The sequence below is a fragment of the Euphorbia lathyris genome, chromosome 5 (genome assembly GCF_963576675.1).
Source record: "Euphorbia lathyris chromosome 5, ddEupLath1.1, whole genome shotgun sequence".
NCBI lineage: Eukaryota > Viridiplantae > Streptophyta > Magnoliopsida > Malpighiales > Euphorbiaceae > Euphorbia > Euphorbia lathyris.
This window is the reverse complement of record NC_088914.1, coordinates 85909835-85932844: the sequence shown is the minus strand read 5'-3', so window position 1 is coordinate 85932844 and position 23010 is coordinate 85909835. Positions and strand designations below refer to the sequence as shown.

The following is a 23010-nucleotide window of genomic DNA, read 5'->3' as shown; positions in this document are numbered from 1 at the left end:
TACTGGGCGACTTGCTCCAATGCAATATACTTCTGCAAAGGTGTTTCCGACTCATTTATTTTATGCTGATGACATTCTTCTCTTCTGCAGAGCCTCTTCGGGTAATCTAGCTGTTATTAAAGGTGTATTTGAGTTGTATGGATCTATCTCGGGTCAGTGTGTTAGTTGGAACAAATCTGAATTATTTCTGGGCTCTTTTGTTTCTTCTGGACGTGGTAATCGTCTTGCTGATATTATTGGTATTCGTCAAGGGTCTGTTCCATTTCGCTATCTTGGAGTCCCTTTGTTTTTTGGTTTACCAAAGACACGACATCTGACTAGTTTGATGGATAGGGTGCTTGCTCACTTTGCTAAATGGAAAGGGCATTGTTTGTCTATGGTTGGGAGAGTGGCTCTAGTAAATTCTGTAATTACTGGTAGCTTCATTCACTCTTTTAGCATTTATAAGTGGCCCTCTGCGCTGCTTACACGTATGACTAGGCATATGAGGAATTTTATTTGGTCTGGGTCCATTAATTGCAAGAAGCTTGTCACTGTCCCTTGGAAAATTTGTTGTCAAAACTTCAAGGATGGAGGTCTTGGAATCAAGAATCTATCTATTCTAAACAAAGCGTTGAATGGAAAGATGGCTTGGGGTCTTCTTCAAGAAAAGTCTCTCTGCTTTAACTTACTTAGAACTCGTTTTCTCAATAAAGCGGGACAGTCACGATATTATATCATGAATTCTTTTATTTGGGGCTCGATAAAATCCATTTATTCTGAAGTTGAGCATCACTGTTTTTGGTGGATTGGTCAGCACTCTGAACTTAATTTTTGGAATGGGGCCTGGATGCGTCCTTCACTGGCTGCACAGGTTGGCCTATCTGCTAGTCAACAGCGTCGTTGTTTTGATTTGGTGGAGGATTATTTGGATGGTAATAATTGGCACAATCTGCCCGTGTTACCTGCGGATGTGGAGAATAGATTGCGGAATATTAGGCGGGGTAGGGACGATGTTGATATTTGTGTTTGGAAGCCTGCTACGAGTGGGGTTTTAACTGTTAAGCTCTTGTACGCTTGGCTTAGATCTCCTCCTACTCAACAGCCTTGGAGTCGTTTTTTAAGGTGTCAGAGTGTTCCTCCTGCACACTCGCTTATTGGATGGCAGGCTTATCTTGGGTATTTGCCAACACATGATCAGCTTCAGTTGCGTGGCTGTCAAGTTGTTTCTCGTTGCAGTTTGTGCTTGTTAGATTCTGAAATGTTGGACCACCTTTTTGTCTCCTGTCAGTTTTCCAAATTTATTTGGCATGGTGTTAGCTCATTGTTTGGAAGACGAATTAACACAGACTTGACTCTTAAGAATCTAGTTGATCATGCTGTTATTCAACGTTTCAGTACTCAAATCGCTGATTTATGGGCGGCTGCAATTGTTAATACAATTTGGGCTCTATGGCTTGCTCGTAATAGGTCCATTTTTGAGGATGAAAGGGTTGATACTTCCATCACGCTGAGACAGATTTGGGGAGCTGTTCGTGAATCTACTCACACTGGACGGGGCTCCGTTTGGAATTCGCTAGTTGAACTTCAAATCTTAGGTGAGCTCGGGATTGAAAAGCGTCTTGCTAAGGCTCCGCACATTACTCCGATTTTTTGGCAACCACCTCCTAGGGATTGGATTAAGATCAATACTGATGCGTCTGTCATGGGTGCTCCTGGTCCTACGGGTTGCAGAGGTATTTATCGCTCGCATACTGGCATGTGCCTTGGTGCATTTGCCTTTCCGATTGAAAGTTCCTTTGCTTATCTTGCTGAACTATCTACTGCTATTTACGCCATTGACATGGCTATCAGCAAAGGTTGGCGGAAAATTTGGCTTGAAAGCGACTCAATGTATGTTGTGCAGATGTTCAAATCTAAATCTTGTTCAGTCCCTTGGTTGCTTAGACAAAAATGGTTCAATTGTTTAAATCAGATCGATTCTGTGGCTTTTGTGGTGTCTCATATTTTTCGTGAAGGAAATCATGTTGCGGATTCGCTTGCAAATTATGGACGGACGGCAACAGCTTCGACTTGGTGGGATGTTGTCCCAGATTTTTGTGGATCGGTCTTTTTTCATGATCGTGTAGGACGTTGCGTTTATCGCTTTTCCTAATTCTTTAGCTTCATTTTATTCTTTTTTCTTTTTGTATTATGACATTTATTTACTCTTTTAATAAATTTGGTTCGGGGCTTTTTTGGGTCTGTGGTGGGGGTGCCAGCATAGCTGGGATGTCCGCCGCTTACCCTTCCTCGCTAACCAATCTTTAATCAAAAAAATGTACTTCTGGATTATAATTTTTTAATTACTTATATCGAGCTATGCTGTTAATTTATGAATAAAACAATTATTCTTCTTCTAAAAAAACTTGAGGTTAAATAAGTATCAAATTCCTGGTAATTAATGAATTGTTGTTTCCGCAAGAAATAGCTAACCGATGTCTTTATAAAAATTAGGGATAAAAGCCAAATTTAAACCTATCATTTTTAGAGAAGTGTAAATTTAGTCATAATGTATGAAATTGTACAAATTTAACCTTAATGTTTTCAAACAAGATCAATTTTAGCTTTATGTTACTAAAAATTTAAAAAAGCTCGTTTGACTGTTATTTAATTGTCAAATTGGACCTTTTAAACAAGTTTGTCAATAAGGTGAAGCAGTTTCGTGCATTTTTGTTTGTTATTTGTAACTATATTAGTAACTGTTTCACCTTTATTTTAATTTGGACCAATTTCGTAATGAATTACTGGCCTAAATTATGTAATTTGATGAGATTCAGCTGATTGGGTAATTTTACTAAATGTTTTGACTTGAATTTATAATTATTTTATTAAATACTCTTTCCGCCAAAATTTATATAACATATGAAATTTCAGACCGATTTAGTAATTTACTAAATGTTTTGGCTGAAATATGTAATTGTCCAACTAAATACTCAACATGACTAACTAAATTTACGTAGTGGAGTTGCACACTAGAGAAGATGGGAGCAACATTTATAGTTAGTAGAGGAGAGCAGTTAGGGAGCATCATTGACAATTACAAAGCATCCTTGGCTGAAACATGGAGCATCCTCACTGGAAAGTTATCTGCATAATATTTACAGTATAAATACAGAATTCAGCAACAGAAAAAGCTCTCTCAACAAAAATCAACCAAAATCAATACAAAATTAGACTCAACAACTCAAGTCTCTATCAATTTCTTTCATTTCATCATTTATTTCAATTTCTAATTTTCAATCCTTAGTTCTAGACTTTCCTTTTCCATTCCAAATTCCACAGTTTCAATTCCTATATTTGTAGTCCTCCAATTTCAGTCTCAATTTCAAGTATTCAATCATTTTATGCTCAATTCGACATTGTTTATATTAATTAAGTCATTCTTCTTTACGGGTTTAATTTAGAACTTTTAAGCTTTTCTTCCTTTAGCTTTACAAAATCTTTGATTGGAAGTCATATTTCATACTTTTGTAAGTTTTCTATAAAATTTCTGGCACGCTCGCACCAATCTCGAAAAGGCAGAAACAATTTTGGCACGCTCGGTAGGAAAGAATTGATGTCACCATAGAAACATATATTCAATGATGAATCCAAATTTCGTTGTGTCCCAAAATGCAGAAAAAGTATCTGTTAATACAGGGCAGGTTTATCCAGTCAAGGCAATGGCGCATAATGTCATGAATATGACACGACGGAAACATGAGGAGGAAGAGTTTATAAGAAATATTTTAGATTGCTTTAAACATAATTTGAATGACATTGATGGCATTAACTTATGCAACAATTCAGACTTTGTGTTAGAAGAAAATCAACATCTACAAGTACTTAACCCACCTCAATTTTTTGGCAAAAAGTTTTTGATTTTTGGCAAAAAATCAACATCTACAAGTAATCAACATCTACAATTTACTTAGAAAATTAGGGAATATTGGAAGAAAATCAACATCTACATCTACAAGTACTTAACGACAAAAAAGTTATTGCAAAAAATGTAGCTGTAAATTTAGATTTATTAATTGACATTTACCACTGAAATGTAGCTATATGAATATATTTATCATCTTATTAGTTTATTTTTAGTAAAGGAATAAAACAACTTTTATTAAAATGTAATAATTATAGGTAAAAATATCATTTAAAAAAAATGTAACAATAAGCTAATTAAAAACGCTTATAAAACTAGTCTTTTCAAAATTAGAGAATTTGATTAAAAAAAAAACTCTTTCAAATCTCTTTTCACTCAACAATACTTTTATTAAAGGTTTAACTAGTAAAAATCTCTAAAAATATGGGACTCCTCAATTTACATCTTCTAGTTTGAAGGGTGCATTGAGAGGGAGAGACGATGCCCTAGTCGCGCCGTCGTCGTATCTTCTTCTCACCGGTTTCGATGGCGGACCATTCCATGGACGATCATGTGGGTATTAGAGTTCTCTTCAATCCAAAGCTTCGTTTCGAAGCAAATCCACCACCAGACCATCCTTTTCATCAGTATTAAAATGCAACATTATTACCCATCAGCCGTCGACGATGACTGTATCAGAGTTTGGGGGGGTTCGCTCGGTTCGAATCTCTCAAGAAGCTTACAACAAATGACTAGCACTCTGTGAACATTCTTTAATCGGCAGATTAATTTTATCCAAAGGCGATTCACCAAAGAGAGTAGCGGACCTGAAGCAGACACTCGCATCTGCCTGGGGAATCACTGAGCCCTAGAGGCTGAATTCTATCGGTAAATGATTTTTCTATGTATTCCTGCAATCAAAGGAAGCAAAGGTGATATCCTTAAGTAAAGGGACTTTGAACACCAAATGGGGAACCTTCCGTTTACAACTGTGGAAAGCAGATTTTGATCCTATGGCAAAGAAGACATCACACGCTCAGGTATGTATTCACCTTTATGCATTACCTTGGGAATACTAGGACCCACAAATATTGTCTGATACTGCGAAGGGCCTGGGGAGCCTTATTAGGGTGGATAGAGCTACTTTAGAGGGAGACTTCGGGCATTATGCACGTTTGCTTGTCGAAATAGACCTTGCTGAGGAATTACCATTAAAATTGGGGATTGAAATGGAGGGTAGACAGTTCTGGATCGAAGTGGTTTACGAGAAACTCCTGAGCTTTTATAAAATATGCTCGAACATAGGCAACTTGGCGTATGAGTGTAGGAGGAATTTAATATCGGATCAACCGAGACATAAAAAGCCCGAAATGGAGAAGCCACGACCAAGCTCCCCTAAGGCAAAATCCCTAAACGCTGCAGCAGATGCACAATTTGTTCCGGTTTCATTGATTACAAACAGACTTCTGCAATCAATGGAGCCTAACACTAAGGATTGTCCAGTTCCATTTGATGATGGTAAGGACGTTGTAGAGGCCTCACCTGGGGTTTCCACCCTATTAATGCAAAGTTACTCACCACAAGCTACTGTTGGCAGTGAGGAATTTGTTGAAGAAGTTCAGGATCGACCAATCTCACCAGGGAACTCTAATATTCGTCCAAACTTAGGGCTTTAGACTTCACCGTTAGTCAGTTGGGTGGATCAGGCTGAGCTAGAGGGTCAGGAATGGGAGACAGTCTCCTCAAAACCAAGAAAAGAAAAGCCAAAACTGGACACAGTCTGCAACAAACCCGTACCAAGCGGGTTAGTAAGCCACCAACACGTTTTAAATGACAGCTCTATATTGGAACTGCAGGGGGATCCTGAACTCGGATACCCAAGATTACATTTACAATTTGTGTCAGCTTCACAAACCAGACTTCTTATGCATTGCAGAACCGATGGTGGAATTAACTGCCATTGATCAGTGATTTTGGAACAGACTGGGAATGGAGTTCATGGCTTCTAATCAGAGGGATAGGAAGACAATGTGGTTTTTTAAAGCTTTTTGTTTTTCTCAACCGACGAATGTCATGTTTTCACATGAGCAATTTGTGATCCTAAATTGCTTGTATAATGGACAGGTACAATATCTCTACTTCGTTTATGGAAGTGTCTGGGCCAACAGGAGGAAATTTTTGTTTGATGACATTAACTCTTTACAAGATTCAAATCTCGACAGTTGGATGATCATTGGGGACTTCAACACCATTCTAGGCGCATATTAGAAAACTAGAGCCTCCCCTACGCATCGACTGTGTCAGGATTTTAGAGAGTTCATTGATACTGGTGAATGGCGGGAAGTTCAGTCAGCTGGCTCGTTCCATACATGGACAAATGGCAGACAAGCTCATGCTCGAGTGGATTGTAGGCTCGACATGGCTCTAATTTCAGGGGATTTTGCTGATAACTGGAGCGCTAACTGCACCGTCTTGGCCCGTCACCAATCTGATCATCATCCGTTGCTTTTCAGATTCTATCAAACTTGTAAATGGATACCACAGTTCCACTTTTAGGTAATGTGGGTCTCGCACCCAAGATTGAAATAGGTAATTCAAGACTTTTGGAACAAATGTCACCCTAACCTTGGTCCAATGCACCTGCTCGGCCACAAGTAAAGAGGATTAAGAACATTCCTTCGAAATTGCAATAAGGACTGCTTCGGTCAGCTCGATAGCAATATCGCAAAAAGCGAAAAACAGCTAGCAAAAATTTAGACTGACATTTCCTGCCACGGTCTAACAACCGATCTTCATTCACGTGAATTACAAGCCCATGAACAACTTGACCTTCATTTGCTCCAGAAAGAGGTCTTCCTCAAAGAAAAAAGCAAGATCATCTAGCTAGTTGCAGGTGATCGGAATAGCACTTTTTTCCACAGAATGGCATCACTGAGGAAGTCAAACTCTGGAATTCATTCGCTTATGATTAATGATGTGGTATCCACTGACGAGAGCCTAATTTTGGGACACGGTACCGAATACTATGCTAAATTGTTCAAAAATCTGGTTGACATTCCTACTGATCTATCATCAGTTCAAAATATAATTCCCAGGCCGATTACTGCAGAAATGAATGCTTCGCTACTGCGGTGTAATTCGCCGGATGAAATCAAGCAAACAGTAATAGGTAAGGATGGGTTGAGCGCTCTGGGACCTGATGGTTTCACTGGGCTCTTCTTTCAAATGTTCTGGAATATTGTGGGAGATGACATCTATAATATGGTTAGCTGGTTCTTTCGCACCGGCATGATAACTACGGGAATAAACTCCAATATCATGGCTCTAATTCCAAAGGTCGATGGAGATCTGAGAATTGACCAGTTCAAACATATTGTCATGAGCAATTTCACTTTTAAATTCATCTCAAAATTCTAGCAGACAGATTAACTCAGGTTGTTGGGATAATTACTTTTCCTAATTAGTATGGTTTTATAAAAGGGCGCATCATACACGAATGCATTGCAGTGGCCTTAGAGGGGGTAAATTATCTTCAGAAGAAATGCTTTGGCGAAAATATGTGCATGAAGGTCGACATTGTAAAGGCTTTCGACACCTATGACTGGAATTTCTTACTCGCAGTACTTGAGGCATTCGGTTTCTTCCTGCAGTTCAGATACTAGATTCTCACCATCTTAGCTTCTGCAGGTATCTCAATCATGACAGGTTCTGGTACCTCAGGGCATTTCTCTTGTTCAAGAAGGGTTCGACAGGGCGACCCATTATCTCCAATTTTGTTCAGCCTGGCAGAGGATTTCCTGAGTCGATTACTTTTGCATCTATAGGATAGTGGCAAATTAATTCCACTAACATATTCCAATTTCATCAGACTCCCCACGCATCTCCTGTATGCAGATGATATCCTCATTTTTTGCAAAGCAATTACTTCGAATGTGAAGACTCAGGTTTCGGCTTTGGATTATTACGGTCACATCTCTAGGCAAAGAGTCAACTGGCAGAAATCAGAACTCTTCTTTGGACCTCACATGACTCCCCATAGAAAGGGTAAACTGACAGACATCACTGGGATTTCCTTGGGACAGGTCCCTTTTAAATATCTAGGGTTTTCGATGTTTTCTGTGCTCCAAGAGGCACCCATTTGAAAGGAATCGCTGATAAAATCAGTGGTACCTTCTCTCGTTGGAAAGGTAGTGTCTTATCGATGGTGGCGAGATTGACATTGGTAAAATCTGTAATCATTAGCTCCTTCACGCATTCATTCATTGTACATAAATGGCCGAAGAGCTTACTGAAACTGTTGAACAAGCATATCAGGAATTTCATCTGGTCAGGATCGACACTGAAAAGGAAAATGGTTGTTCCGGCTTGGGGATTATGCACCAAAACAATGAAGAGGGGGGTCTAGGCTTGAAGTGCCTTGACAATTGGAATCTTGCTCTCACCGGAAAGATGGCCTGAGGTTTATTGGCGAACCAATCACTCGGCTTTAACCTACTAAGTTCCAGATTTTTGAACCCTGCGGGCTTGCCCAGGAGCTCTATCTCTCATTCCTCAATCTGGTGCTCGATGAAAAGGGCTTACAGCTTGATACGTGCTAATTGCAAATAATCGGCAGCTCCTCTGATTTAACTTTTTGGAATTCCGAATGGTTAAATCCTACAGTTGCGAATCATTTGGGACTTACTACTAAAGAGCGTAACAACTACCGGGACAGTGTGAATAATTATAGAAATGGAGACTCATGGGTTAGGCTTCCTCCTCTATCAACTAATATCGAAAGTGATATCCTAAACACCAAATTCGGCAAAGAAAGTTCTGATACCTGTATCTGAAAATCGGTGATGGACGAAAGGTTCACGGTGGCGCTATTTTATCGCTGGCTATCCCCACCTCCAGTCGCACAGACAATCAGTACGGTCTGGCAGCCACACATTCCCCCCTCGCACTCAGTGGTTGTATGGCGAGTTTATCAATACAACATTCCAACACACGACATTCTACAAGCTAGGGGATTCTCGCTAGTCTCTAGATGTAGCTTTTGTCTATGCCAGGAAGAAACAATTACACACCTGATGATGGAGTACGGGTTTGCCAGGGAGCTTTGGAGAAGCATTTCGGCTCTCTTTGGGAGACGCTTGGTCAGCACAGGAAGTATTCGCACTCTCTTAGATCACGCCCTCAGTATGCAGTTCAGCTCGCATATTGCTAATCTTTGGTAAAATGCAGTAATCAATGCAGTTTGGGGAATCTAGCATGCTCGGAATGCGTTCATTTTCGATGATGTGGCACCTAACATTCAACACTCTTTTCGACAGCTCTAGACCCAAGTAAGATGGGCTAATGGTCTGAGTAAAGGGAAAATCTGGAACTTAACAGTTGAGCACCGCATATTGTAGAATCTGGTCCTAAAGGCGAACCTCCCATCTGCCCCGCACATAATTCCGATTTATTGGCAAGCTCCTCCCCCGGGATGGGTAAAAGCAAACACGGACGCTTCGGTTACTAACTCTTCGGCAAGGTATGCAGGAATTGTCAGAGACATGAATTGTAGGACGCTGGGCGCCTTTGCTTCTCCTGCAGTTTTTACATTTGCGCATATTACAGAGTTAAAGGCAGCGATTACCACAATTAACTTCGCCCATTCGAGAGGCTGGAAAAACCTTTGGTTGGAAACTGACTCCACTTACGCCGTGCTCGCTCTGCGCACACGGTTCAGATTGGTGGCTTAGGAGCTCCGTATGGAGTGGCCAACTGGAAGGCAAGGAAACGATTTTTACACACGACTTCCACGAGGGAAACCATGTTGCGGATTCCTTGGCTTGCTTTGGAAGATTCAGCGACACAGCTCACTGGTGGGACTTGACTCCAGACTTTTGTAATGGTTTAGCTAGAGATAATGCGATTGGCAGAGTAACCTATCAGTTTACTTAGCTTTTCTTTGATGTTTTATTTTCTGTTCCTTTGTTCTGTTTTGAGTTTTTTCTTATTAATAATATCGGGCCGTGGATTCGTGCTTATTAAGGAGTGCCGACCTAGTCGGGATGTTTGAAACGCACTTGTCTGCTTCCTCGCTCTTAATTAAAAAAAAATCTCTAAAAATATCCAAACTTCTAATTTTACGGATTTCACAAGTAAAAGATGGGATTTCCATAAATTTTATGGAATTTCTAATAAAAATGATAATCTCTTTTCCTAATTATAGGAATTTTCTCTCATTGTTTTTTTTTCTTGCTAACTTCTAAATAATTGAAGACACCCACTAATTAGTACATATATTCTGTTGAAAGAGATTGCAAATACAAGGAAAGATTAGTACAGCTGGAGAGAGAGACAGATATTTATAATATAAATTGACTAATAATTAGAAGGATTATTTTGAGATATTGCTATAGTATTAGCATTCAATTCAATGCTTACCACATCACATCACATAAATGAATCCCATCTCTGGCATAATTTTCATCTTATTATTGCATTTATAGGGATGAGAGTAGGTGAAAAGTATTGAAAGTTTGGTGATCATCTTGTTATAAAAGTAACTTTAGTGATGTTTAATTAGAGTACAAAATGAAAAGTCAATTGACTGAGCGAAAGTTTACCTAATGTGTGGAGAATATCATTTTTAGTCCTTGAACAATTTAAATCATTCAGTTTAGTCCTCTCTTTATAGGACGGTAGCTGGAGAGAGAGACAGATATTCACCGAACTCAGTCTGAAGGGGTTATATTTTCGATGTTGTTGTTCCTCGGCTTGAACTTGAGGAGGACCGCCTTTGATTAACGTCAATGTTAATGTAAACTATGCTAGTTCACACTTAGTTGGAAACAATACTAATCTTTTTCGGAACAAGAAATCTAAGCTTTTCAATTAATATAGATTATCGATGAACGAGTTCAATTTAATCGTAAATCAATAAAAATATTTTTTCTTTTGCTAAACTAGAAGGAGTTAATATTTCACAAGCTGAACCCGTAAGAATTGTAAAATGCTCATTGTTAAAAGGATGAACCCTAAAAAAGCTCTCAAAGAGATAATTTTTGATTGATTGATAAAAAGTTAAAATATTACAAATGGAAACCTAAAAATGAAATTATCGTAAAAATGCAAATGCATGATGAAGTTTAAAGGGTAAAATGAGATAAAGATAAAAGAGTGACATGAGTTGTAAATACGGAGTGACATAAGTTGTAAATAAGAGGTGATAAAGTTGTAATTAGTGGAAAGCTGAAGCGAGGGACAAGATTGATCTTGCAAAGCATTTTTAAAAGTCCACACAACGTGTCAGCGTTTAAATCAAATTTTAGATGGTTGAATTCATGGTCCACACTGCGTATGGGATCCTATAGGACGTGTGGATTACCAAAATGAGAAGCAGGGGCTCAATATTGGATCCACACAACGTGTGACCTTGTTATTCAGCAAAATGATCTTCTCTTTGCCTTCGTGTGATTCCCCTTTAACCCAACTTAGTCCACCACTCGTCTTCTCATATATCGTCGACAGGATGCCCACATCATCAATGGCAAATGCAAAGAGCAAATTGAGGAACCAAAGAAGCCGAAACAGAAAAGGAACAATAGGCACATGAACAAGAAAAAAGTGAACATCTCATGCGTGAAATGTTTCAATTACCAACTCAAAGGGAATTATGCAGAAGACTACACTGTCCCAACAGTACATTCAACTAACTTGCGAGTGAGTGAAATACATGTATCTAGATACTTCTTCTAACCGAATTCGATCCTATGTGGATTGTGTGGTCTTACATTTATATGACTATAATCTAGTCGAGGGAGCATTGGTATACTCATGCTTGGCTTGATAGAAAATGAACGAGGTTAAACTTGGTTCACTAAGAAAATTATTTGTTCGTGGGCTGCTCTCAAGTTAACTCGTTTATTTGTTCACGGTTTGCTCGCGATTAACTCGTTAATTCTATTCATGAACTTTTCATGCGAACCACTTATTAATTATGTGCATAAGCTACGTAGTTTTGAAACCTACAAAAACTAAAGTTTCACTTAAAAGTACGTAATTTTACATTCTTCCATTATAGAAACACTATTATTACATTAATTAAACTGAGTTTGCTCATAAGTCTGACAATGAACATTATAATCGAGTTTATACGTTAAATTGTTCATGACCCTATAACCAAGTCTGATTGCGAGCAAAAAAGTTAAATGTGATAAATGAATTTGGTAAAAAAAAACAGTTTTATTTTGAAATTTTCTTTTTTCTCATTCAAGAATTTTCTTTTTCTCATTAAATGCAGTCATAAATTACTACCTATTCGCTTACTAAAAGTGATCATGCAAATCTAACACAAAGTAAAAACATATAAGAGAGAAAGAGAAATATTTATGACGAGTAAGGCAGTATGGCAATATCTGTAAAATGAGTAAATAATTTACTAGTCCCCTATTTTTATTTAACATACTATTTAATCCTTATATTTTAATAATATATATTTAGTTTTTAAATTATATTTTATTTAATATTTTAATTTTTATAAAACTTAATTATTTAATAATTCAAATATTTTAGGATTAAAAAGTTAAATAGAATAAAAGTTAAAATTTAAATAACGTATTGTTAAAAGGGTAAATTTAAAAAAACTCATGTCTTCACTTTTTTTTTTCAAACTCATATATGTAATTTTTTTAATCCAAACGATGATTGAAGTTCGTTTTACTAAAAGCGAGTTAGTTAACGATCTCAAAATGAAAAATTTTAAGAATTAAAATATTTTAGTACTACAATTACTATCAGAACCAAATTTTTATTTTCTAAAATCATCATTTTTGCAGATTTCTCTCTCTTCAATAAACAATACCTTAATGACTTTAAAATTAATAAGTCGAAGAATTAACGTTTCTTAGAATATCATCAGGTTTATAAATTTTTGGATTTTGAGATCATTGTTTTTTTAGTAAAGCAAAAAAACCTCAATGATCTCCTAGTCGCAAACGAAAATCTCAATCCGATTTGAACAAATTTTTTTACAGATAAATTTGACAAAAAAAAAAAAAATGAAAGCATATTGCTTTTTTTAAAAGTTTACCCTAAATATGAAGACTTAACAGCTTGCTATGACACAGTAACTAATAAATTATTTAAAATGTTACAATTTCACCTACTCCAACCATAACTTGAGATTAAAAGTGAAAAAAGTTAGACAAGAAGTTAATAAATCACATGCAATTTAGTGCTATACAACTCATGAACTTGCTGCTCCAATAAATGCAATGCAGGAAATTATTTATTATCATTTCTTATATATATATATATATATATAAGTCAATGAAGTGATTGGGAAGTGCAATTCATCAAGATCAAAGAAATAATCAATGGAGTTTAAGCATTTTGGAGAAGAAGAAGATGATGAAATTTTAGAACAACCAGTGAGTCCAACTGGACAATATTTCAATAGTTCAGCTTTATCTGTATCTGTTATTGCTGTTTTGGAATCAGAAATTGCCATTGATGATTCTCCTACTTTCTCTTTGCTTCAACATGTTTTTCTCCCTATCAACCCTAGGTTCTCTTCCATCATGGTATTTCCTCTTATCATTCTTTTTTCTTTTTTATTAATTAATTATTTGGATACGGCTGTCAATTTCTAACACGACAGTGCGATTTACAGAAACATTATATCTAAGACGATTATTATTTTTGTTGCAATTTATATCATTTAGTACAAAGTTATATGTGAAAATGGATTGTCGTGTCATAACCATATTGTATGATCTTTTTACCATATATAATGTTGTGTCAAAATGAATTATCGTATTATAACTATATTATTTGATATATAATCGTATTAAGTAATATTTAATATGGTTATATATGACGTATATGCAATAAGAAATGCTAATCGTATCAAACATGCCGTATCATATGAATTGTATATGTAATTCGTGTTTTTCTGTTTTCTCGTCAAAGTTTGATAATAATATATATATAGTCTAAGGTAGTATGTTTCCTACAATAAATATAAAATATTAAATGTCACATGTATTCATCTACTTTATTTTTACTCCTATTTAAAAATATTTAGTCTACTACAACAAGAATTATACATAGGAATGAATGTTAGAGACATGACTGATAGACATGACCGATGGTTGAAGTATCATAAATGTAATTAACCCATAGTTATTTAAAGCGTTCACTCTGTACTTCTTTTAAAACTTCAATTACACCCTTGAACTTTTAAAAATTCTAAATGAATCTCTTTTTTAAGGTATTCTGAATGATTATGTGCTTATTCAATTACATTTAATAATCCGTTTTTCTTGTTCAATTGTATTCAATAGTTTCGTATTTTAGTCCTCTTGCATTCAATAATTGCAAAACTTCAATGGCTATGTAAACTTTTAAAACTTCATAATTATTTTCTATTCCATATTTTTTTGAGGCTTGATACATACGCAGCTCTTGAACTTTTCAATTTTTTTTTTCCATTTTACCCCCTAAGTTTAAGGGACAACCTATTAACCCCTAAACTCCCAATCAATTATAACCAAATCAAATTTTCTCTATTCGGATTGGTTACTAACCAATAACACCAAACTTCGTTATAATAACTTACAAAAAAAAATATGTAGAATAAATATTATACATGAACAAATAAAAAAAAATTATATTATATATATAATTTGGTTCGGTTTTTGATTACACTCATTTTTTTTAGAAAAATAACAGAATCGATAACTGATAAAATGATAACTAAAGTATCCCACTTTCAAAATTGAATCCAACGGAACCAAATTAAATAAATAATCGAACTAAACTACTATTTCAGTTTATTGGTAAATTTTGCTAACTCCTAATTTTAATGGTGTAGTTAATCAAGTTCTAACATTTATTAATCAATATTTTGCAACAGGTTGAAGACAAAAAAGGAGTAAAACAATGGAAAAGAGTATCAGTAAACCTAAAAAACCACATAAACACCCCAATTTTCCCCTCAAACTTATCCCCAAAATCATATGACAAACACTTAGATCAATACATATCAAAAATATCTCTAAACCCATTTCCACAAACCCAACCCTTATGGGAAATCCACATCATAAAATACCCAACAAGCAATGCAGCAGGAAATCTAATTTTCAAGCTTCATCATGCATTAGGAGATGGATTTTCATTAATGGGTGCTCTTCTTTCATGTCTACAAAGAGTAGATAATCCTTCACTTCCATTGACTTTTCCTTCACTTAGGTTTCCAAGTAAAGAGACAAAGGTTGAAAGTGGTTTGAGTTTGAAGAAGAAGATGAATAAGTTGTTTGGTCCTAAGAATAAAAGTTTGATGAGATCAATGGTGAATACAATGTATGATTTTGGATGGGGGTTGTTGAAAAGTAGTGTTGTGGAAGATGATCAATCTCCAATTAGAAGTGGGGAAGATGGTGTGGAGTTTAAGCCTATTGGATTGTCTACTATCACTTTCTCTCTTGATCATGTTAAACAAATCAAGGCCAAGCTTGGAGTGGTAAGAATTTAGTTCATATGTATATATACTTCTGTAAATTTAGCTCCAAGATAAAAAATGGTATCATTTTAGTTTCAACGTCTGTGAAATGAAACTAAATTGGAAAAATTCTACAATGGAACAGGATAGTACTGGTCTACTCAAATTACTATGCCATGTCAATGCAAAAGATGATGTGGCATCATCTGAGTGGAGAGATTTCCTGTCCACAGTAAAATTTCTGGCTAAATTGATATAATTTCACAAACGTTTAGACGTCAAGTTATGTTATATATGGTTAAAATTGGATAATTTCACAAATGTTGAAGCTGAAATGGTCTATGTCTTACGTTGGAGTTAAATTCTTACAATTTCCCAAGAACATTTAATTCATATGCAGTTCTACTCTAATTAGTCCTATGATTATTGAAAGAGAACATATTTAGTTTTTATAAATAAAACAATGCAATTTTAAGTATAGTGTTTATGAGACCTTGCAATTTCAAGACTTATTGTGTGCTCAAAATACTAGCGATTCCAAGGCCAAAACATGACATTGCATAGGAAGAAAAAAAAATCATATTTCCTAAATGAGGTTTGAAATTGCATCATCCAATAAATATTAGGTTTAAGATTGTATTGTTTTATATGTGGAGGCTGAATTCGCTATCTTGATATAGTTATAAGACTAAATTTGTACATGAACATTTACTTAATTTAGTTGTTTTTTCCATTAAAAGAACTCTATTTTACTCTCAATATATAAAACGAATCAATTTTGTGGAATTAAGGGTAAAAATGACTTTAAAAATTGGCAGTGAAAATCAATTTAGCCTAAGTCGAATTTTAGGTACAAAATATCATCATTTTAGTCTTAACTATTATAAAATGGTGCAATTATAGGTATGAACAACAGAATTTGAGACTAAATTGGTATCATTTCACAAAGGTTTCAAACGTCAAATTGTGTTACACAGGGCTATAATTGCATCATTTTTTAAATGTTGATTTCAAAATGATGTTATTTTGTACATTAAAGTTAAATTTACACTTTAATTAAGCAATTTTAGTGCCTCATTCCGAAAATAAATGAAAGGGTCAATTGTGTTGTTAAAGTTATTGTGAAAAGTTCTAAATTTTCTTTAACTACTAATGTTTCCATAGAAATACTAAAATATTTTTTTTCAGCCTACATCCTTAAAAGGGTGCTTATTGTAATTTAGGTGTGCTAATTGATATTTTTTTTAGTGTTTTTATATAAAAAAATTAAAGTCTAGTTCAGAGTTTGATAGGATTTTAACGTTTACCGGCGACCACTGGATGATAAACGCCCCCTGCGCATCCACTGGTCTCCTGTATCTAATTAACCTTTAATGGGTTTGAGCTAATTTTGTGTTAATTTTTTTTTTTTGCAGACAATAAATGATGTAATTACAGGAATAATGTTTTATGGAATAAGAAAATACATGGAATCAGAAGGTGGAGAAAAATCCAGAAAAGAAAATTCAACAGCATTAGTATTACTTAATACAAGAATAATCAGTGGTTATAAATCAGTTGAAGAAATGGTTAAGCCAAAGGTTGCAGAATCAGCTTGGGGAAATCAATTTGCATTTCTTCATGTTTCAATGCCTGAATTAGATGATGATTCTCTTTCTAATCCACTTAAATTTGTTGACAAAGCTCAACATATTATTAAGAGGAAAAGAAGTTCTCTTGCTGTCAATCTCACCGGCAAACTCCTTGATTCTCTCAGAAGACTCCGAGGCTCCGAGGTACATATACATATCTATCTCCAAATTAAATATATACTACATATACGACTGTAATCGAGCTTAACAGAGTGGAGTTTTGGCCTCCTCATGTTAGGCTCGGTACAAAATGGACCAGCTTCTTGAGCTCGAGCTTAGTTCAAGTTCAACATGCTGTTTGAACTCGGTTCATTAAGAAAATTATCTAATCGTGAGGTGCTCAAGAATAAGTAGTTTATTTGTTCTCAAACTTTGCTCGTGGGCACCTTGTAAATTCTGTTAATGAATTTTGCTCGCGAATAACTAATTAATTATGTTTATAAGCAATCTCACACACAAAGCTAGAGAAAATTGATGAACGAAAAATTGATTAGGCTTGGCAGAAAATGGACAAATTTCTCGATCTCGAGTTTTGTTCAAGCTCAAAATCCTGTTTCGAACTCGGTTCATTAAGAAAATTATCTGGTGGCGACTTGTTCACACACTTTGCTCGCGAACAGTTTATTATTTATGTCCACAATAGAGTTCAATCTCATTTGAATTTTTTTTTAAGACAATACTACGTAGTGTAGTGTTGAAATATACAAAACTAGGTAATTTTACTTTTTCAATTTACAAAAATAGGAGTACTATTATTAAAACAATAATAAAACCGAGCTTGCTCACCAGTCTGTTCATTAACGTTATAATCGAGTTTGTTGATGAACTTATTCACGAATCTATAACCGATCCTGCTCGCGAGCTTTCAAATTGAGTTTCACGGTACTCAAACATGGCTCATTTACGAACCGAACTTTAAAATTATACTCAAGCTTAATTTATTTATAAACGGATTTGAATACTAAACCGCTCATTAGTGGCTTGGATCATTTACGGTCAGCAGTTTGGCTCATTTACAGTTGTAACAAAAATTTAAGGTTATACTTTACCAATGTATATATATATAGTAGAGATTGAGAGGAAGAGTAGAACTTGTGATGGGCTGACCCATATATGGATATGTTGGGCCTGTACAATTTATGGGCTGGTGTGATATAATCCAAGACCAATTCATCATTAGATGGATTGAACTTCAAAAGAAAATTATGGGCCCTTAGTATAATAGTAATTAAATGCATTTAGTTAAATTTAGATGGAAATTAGCCTACTTCTAAGGAGAGGGGTTAAATCGCACGTGAAATGATTACTAATCGGATGGAAGAATTGATATTTCCAAGATTGTAGAAGTCGAAAAACAATTGTTTTTCAAATATAAATATTTTATGAAAAATTAGACATCTAAGCAGATTGTCGAAATATTATAATAGTTGTCTTGTGATTTTTTTTTTTTGAAAGTCTTGCGGTTTAGAATGCAAACATTTAATATGTTTCTTTAATATACGTGTTAATTTCGGTCTAAACTGGACTAAATGTGATTCGTTCTTATATATAAGAGTATCTCATTCTTTAATATTAAATAATACTTAATTCTATTTATAAAAAAATTTATATCCCTATTTTAATGGCAGGCAACAGCCAAGTATATTCATAACACATTGAGAAATTCAAGCATGACAATTTCAAATGTAATTGGACCAGTTGAACAAATGGCTTTAGCTAATCATCCTGTTAAAGGTTTATACTTTATGGTAGTTGGAGTACCTCAGGTAATTTTTAAATAATTACTAATTAATTACCACTAATTATCTATTATCATTAATTAATTAACTGATTAATTACTTATTATGTAAATTGCAGAGTCTTACTATAACAATGATGAGCTACAAAGGACAACTTAGGATTGCTGTGGGAACAGAAAGAGACTTTATAAATCCTCAAAAGTTCAAATCTTGCATAGAAAATGCCTTTGAAATGATATTTAACTACTCTTGTATGTAAATTATTTATTTATTTATTTTATTCAAGGTTTATATATATATATATATATATAAATTATATGAATAGTAATTTATATATTTCTATTCGACTCTCATATAGAGAGCGTGGCCTTGCCACCCGAGCTGTTTTTCTGATTGACTACTAGCTTTTATGCTTGTGGAAAGACATATAATTAGCTTCGATCAATTTGGTAGACCGAAGCTAAAGATATATAATTAGTTTCGATCAATTTCACAGACCGAAGCTAAAGATATATAATTAGCATCGCTCAATTATATAGACCGAAGGCAAAGCTATATATTAATGTCAGAGTATAACGGAACCGACGCAAAAATATATATTTTTGGGTAATATGGCTAATTTTGGTAATGTGATCTTTGCCAATGAATAGACCGTTGACGACTTCAAATATATAAGAAGATCGTTGATTCGTTTGGACAAATAGACCCCAAAGCAGGACTATCGTAAGTCCTCGATAACTGATGTAACTACCTTTCTAGTATTTGTTATTGCTTATTTATCAATGTAGACTAAGAAAATGTAATCATGAAGTGATGTAGGACAGCTACGGAAGATTTGCATTTTTGGTCTTGCCTTGTGGCTAAATTGAAGTTGACATTGAATTTCCTATTTTTAAGCAATGCTCTTATAAAAGTTTTATCTGAAACAATCTTGCTTTTATTAATTTTGTTATTCCAATGAGGTTGATGGAAAACAGTTCCATCTATTGGACCATCTTGTAGTAAATAGTTACATCAACCGAGAAATGAAGGAATTAGGTCAATGACTGAATTTTTAGCTTTGCGAGAACGCCAAAAATTATTGAAATAGAAAATGAACAAAAAAAGAATGATGTTACTGAATTGTCCTTGCCCAAACTGATAATCAAATAATTGACACTTAAAAGGTAAAAAAAATATTTTCGGTTATATAAATCTGTCTCACCATAGTTTAGGAGTAGTTTGTAGTCGTCACCCAAACCAACCTAAAGTATTCACCGCTTAGATAACGAATAGAACCGAGTAGTTTAATACTTATAGTCATAAATCCCGCAGATTCGATACCCGGTCTTAACCGGATTATTACTTGATACGATGGGGTACACTTGCCCCTACGTAGTAGCGTCTAATAGAGTTTAAAAACACACACACGTAACACTTATACTTATATCCATATTCCCATCCACTATACCTACTAGGCGTCGCGCATCATGTACCTAATGTAGTCATCCAAAATTGTTAGGAAGTAATGTTTGTCTGAACATGATTCCTTAACAGGCCCTCATATATCAATGTGTATTAGGTCAAATGGTTGTTTTGCTATGTTGTTGCTCAATGGAAAAGGTAGTTTTTTTTTGTTTTACTCTTTGACAAACGTGACATGGCATTTCCTTAAATAACTTGCAATCATTACATGGTATTCCTAAAGCCTTCAATCTCTCGTAAGAGGGATGGCCTAGGTGAGAATGCCATACACTTGCCCTAATTGAAAATGAAACAACATGAACACTATTGACTGCATTAGGTAATGGATATTCTAAATAGTATAACCCTTTTCGCTCCTTAGCCCAGCCAATCTTCTTCTAGTTCTTGGCATCATGTATCACACACGTCGAGCCAGTTATAACAATGCACATGTCATTTGAGTCTAAGAGTTTGCTAGTGGATATCAGGTTATAGTCGAATTTTGGTACGGTGTAAGACAAAATTTTGATTTAAAATGACTTTGCCTATATATTATGTTTTCACTTTCTCCCCATTTGGTAAAATGACCTAGCAATTCTCAATTTTTGTGTATGAGCTGAAAAAACCAACGTCACATACAATGTGATACGTGGCTCCAGTGTCGATAATCCAGCATGATAAGGCAGTTTTATTAGTAGCAATATGAAAGGAGTTACCAGAATTGTTGTCTTTGGCAAAAGTGTTAATGCTGGTGGTGGAAGTAGAAGGTTTCCCTTGGTGGTTCTGCGGCAGGAGTGCAACGAGTTTTTGGTACTATTATTTGGTAAGTGTGAACTTCCCTCCTTCACTCTGTAAGTTATCCTCTTTGGCTAGATCTGTTTCCTCCCTGCATTGGTTGATTGTGGCATTTGCCTTTGCCTGTGGTGCCCTGTAGGTATTCCCCTTTCCTCTGCTGCCGTAGTATAATACCCAAAATTATATATATTTAAGCTAATTGCTAAAATGAATTAATTAGAAGGATTTAAAGCTAAAATATAATTACTTTTGAGAAAATTTTAAAGATATTAAAAGAGGAAGGACCAAAGTGAAATTTGGCCAAATATTGAGGAAATAACAGATGATATCCGGATCATCTTCATCATCGCCTTCTCCCTTGACATCCATTTCCATTCCTCAATCTTCTCCAACTCCATTCTTCCTCATTTCTTCATCGTTTTTTGGCGTTCTTTATACCAAAATGAAGCTCTCAACTTGTGAGATTTTGAGTTTTTAAAAATCGTTTAGAGAGAGAAAATTCGTCACTTTTGCTATTCTCTCTATTTCTCGGTCCTATGTTCATTCTTTTGCAATTCTAACACCAAAAATGGACTCAAGGGGTCGATTTACCTATGGATACACTAGATTTTGATGCATGCAATGAGTTTTGAGGTGTAATCGGAGCTACACCGAAAAAAGTAAGAAATCTAACCAAAGTTTAATTTTCCGGTTGATTTTGGGTGTTTTGAGAGTGATTCTAGACTCCTGGAATCATAAGGAACAAAGTGGTATAATTAATTTCTCAAAACAATCAACTTTAATTTTTTCCGATAGGCGGATCCCGAACACCGGTGATATTTTCCGGTGACATACGAAATAAGTGCAGAAAAATTATTTGGTTAACTTCAGAATGTTCTAAATATTATTTGGAGCAACATTAATTTGGACTTTGGCCAAATTCCTTACCGTTTAGTCTCTATAAATTACGAAAGTATATACTTGGGTGAAATTAAGGAAAATAATTAAGTTGGGTTAAAAATAATTGTTGGGTCCTCACTTAAATAAAATAAAAAAAATCAGAATATATAATTTTTAAAATAAAGGTTGAAGGTGTTGGTCCCTGGTAATTAGTTCCAAGGGAGGGGTTAGGAATTAATATAACTTTTTCGCGTTTTAATTAAGCTGACTGGAAGTTATTTTGAGAGTTTGTTAACTCAGTTTATGGTCAGCTTGGTGAGATATGTTTGAAGACAACTTTAGTCAGATGTTGACTAAAGTTGTTTTCTTGTGAGTTGAGAATTGACACTCTTGGAGGTCAGCTTCTAACTCAGCACCACTTACTTACTCAAGATCAGTTTAGGCAATTTATATGCTGAGTAAATAAAGTAAACAACACATGCAATTATAAGAGAGAGTTTAGAAATTACTCAGTATCACTTATCCTGGTTCGGCCTCTCTGCCTACGTCCAGTCCCCAGAGTCCTCCGGGATTTTTGAATCCAATACTGAGCTCTTTAAAGGTAGAGCACAAACCGATTACAAGGCAGTTGAATCTGCAAGAGTACCTTGCTCTATTCGTCTACTCAACTCCTACTAAGTGCTACAACCCAGCACCTAGATTTCTCTACCACTGAAATGCTTACAGCCAAGCACTCAGCTTAACACTCTCAATATTCCTATTGAGCACAGACTTGTTCTTTTTGAACTAAAGAACACTTTAGATGATTACAAATCAATCTAGCATTTACACATAGAATAGAAAAGTTGGTGTAAGATTTTTTTGTATTTGAGTGCTTTCTAGACTTTCTCTCTTGTATTTTTCTTTCAATGTTTCGGTGATGATCCAAGTTCATTGATTGTCCTTTTATAGAAAGAAATCTGTAGATTTGATCGTTTTGAAATGTCTTAGCCGTTAACACCAAAACGGCTCTTTTGAGGAACAATTTCTGGTTAGTCTTTAGACTGCTCCGCCATTCTCTTTCACTGTTTCCTTCAGACGTCAGGTTTGTCTTCTTGCGTCTGGCTTGTCTTTTTGTGCCAGTTGTCTGTTTCCAATAATCCAACGTCCCATGACTCTTGGAATTAGTTTTTTTAGGTGTCT

At 35.2% G+C, this 23010-nt stretch overlaps 1 protein-coding gene across 1 annotated transcript; it reads left to right on the top strand.

The window, feature by feature from the left end:
• Window positions 1–13176: 13176 nt before the first annotated feature.
• Window positions 13177–19593, top strand: LOC136230293 (wax ester synthase/diacylglycerol acyltransferase 4-like). The gene is made up of 5 exons (XM_066019327.1): window positions 13177–13422; window positions 14757–15362; window positions 16757–17116; window positions 18601–18738; window positions 18830–19593. The coding sequence occupies exons 1-5, from the start codon at window positions 13216–13218 to the stop codon at window positions 18968–18970; spliced, it is 1452 nt and encodes a 483-aa protein (XP_065875399.1). The 5' UTR covers window positions 13177–13215; the 3' UTR covers window positions 18971–19593.
• The last annotated feature ends 3417 nt before the right edge of the window (window positions 19594–23010 follow it).

Coding starts and splice junctions, on each gene's coding strand:
- LOC136230293 (XM_066019327.1), top strand. CDS start 13,216: ATGGAGTTTAAGCATTTTGGAGAAGAAGAAGATGATGAAATTTTAGAA. Junction 17,117..18,600: donor GAAGACTCCGAGGCTCCGAG/GTACATATACAT, acceptor TTTTAATGGCAG/GCAACAGCCAAGTATATTCA. Junction 18,739..18,829: donor TGGTAGTTGGAGTACCTCAG/GTAATTTTTAAA, acceptor TGTAAATTGCAG/AGTCTTACTATAACAATGAT.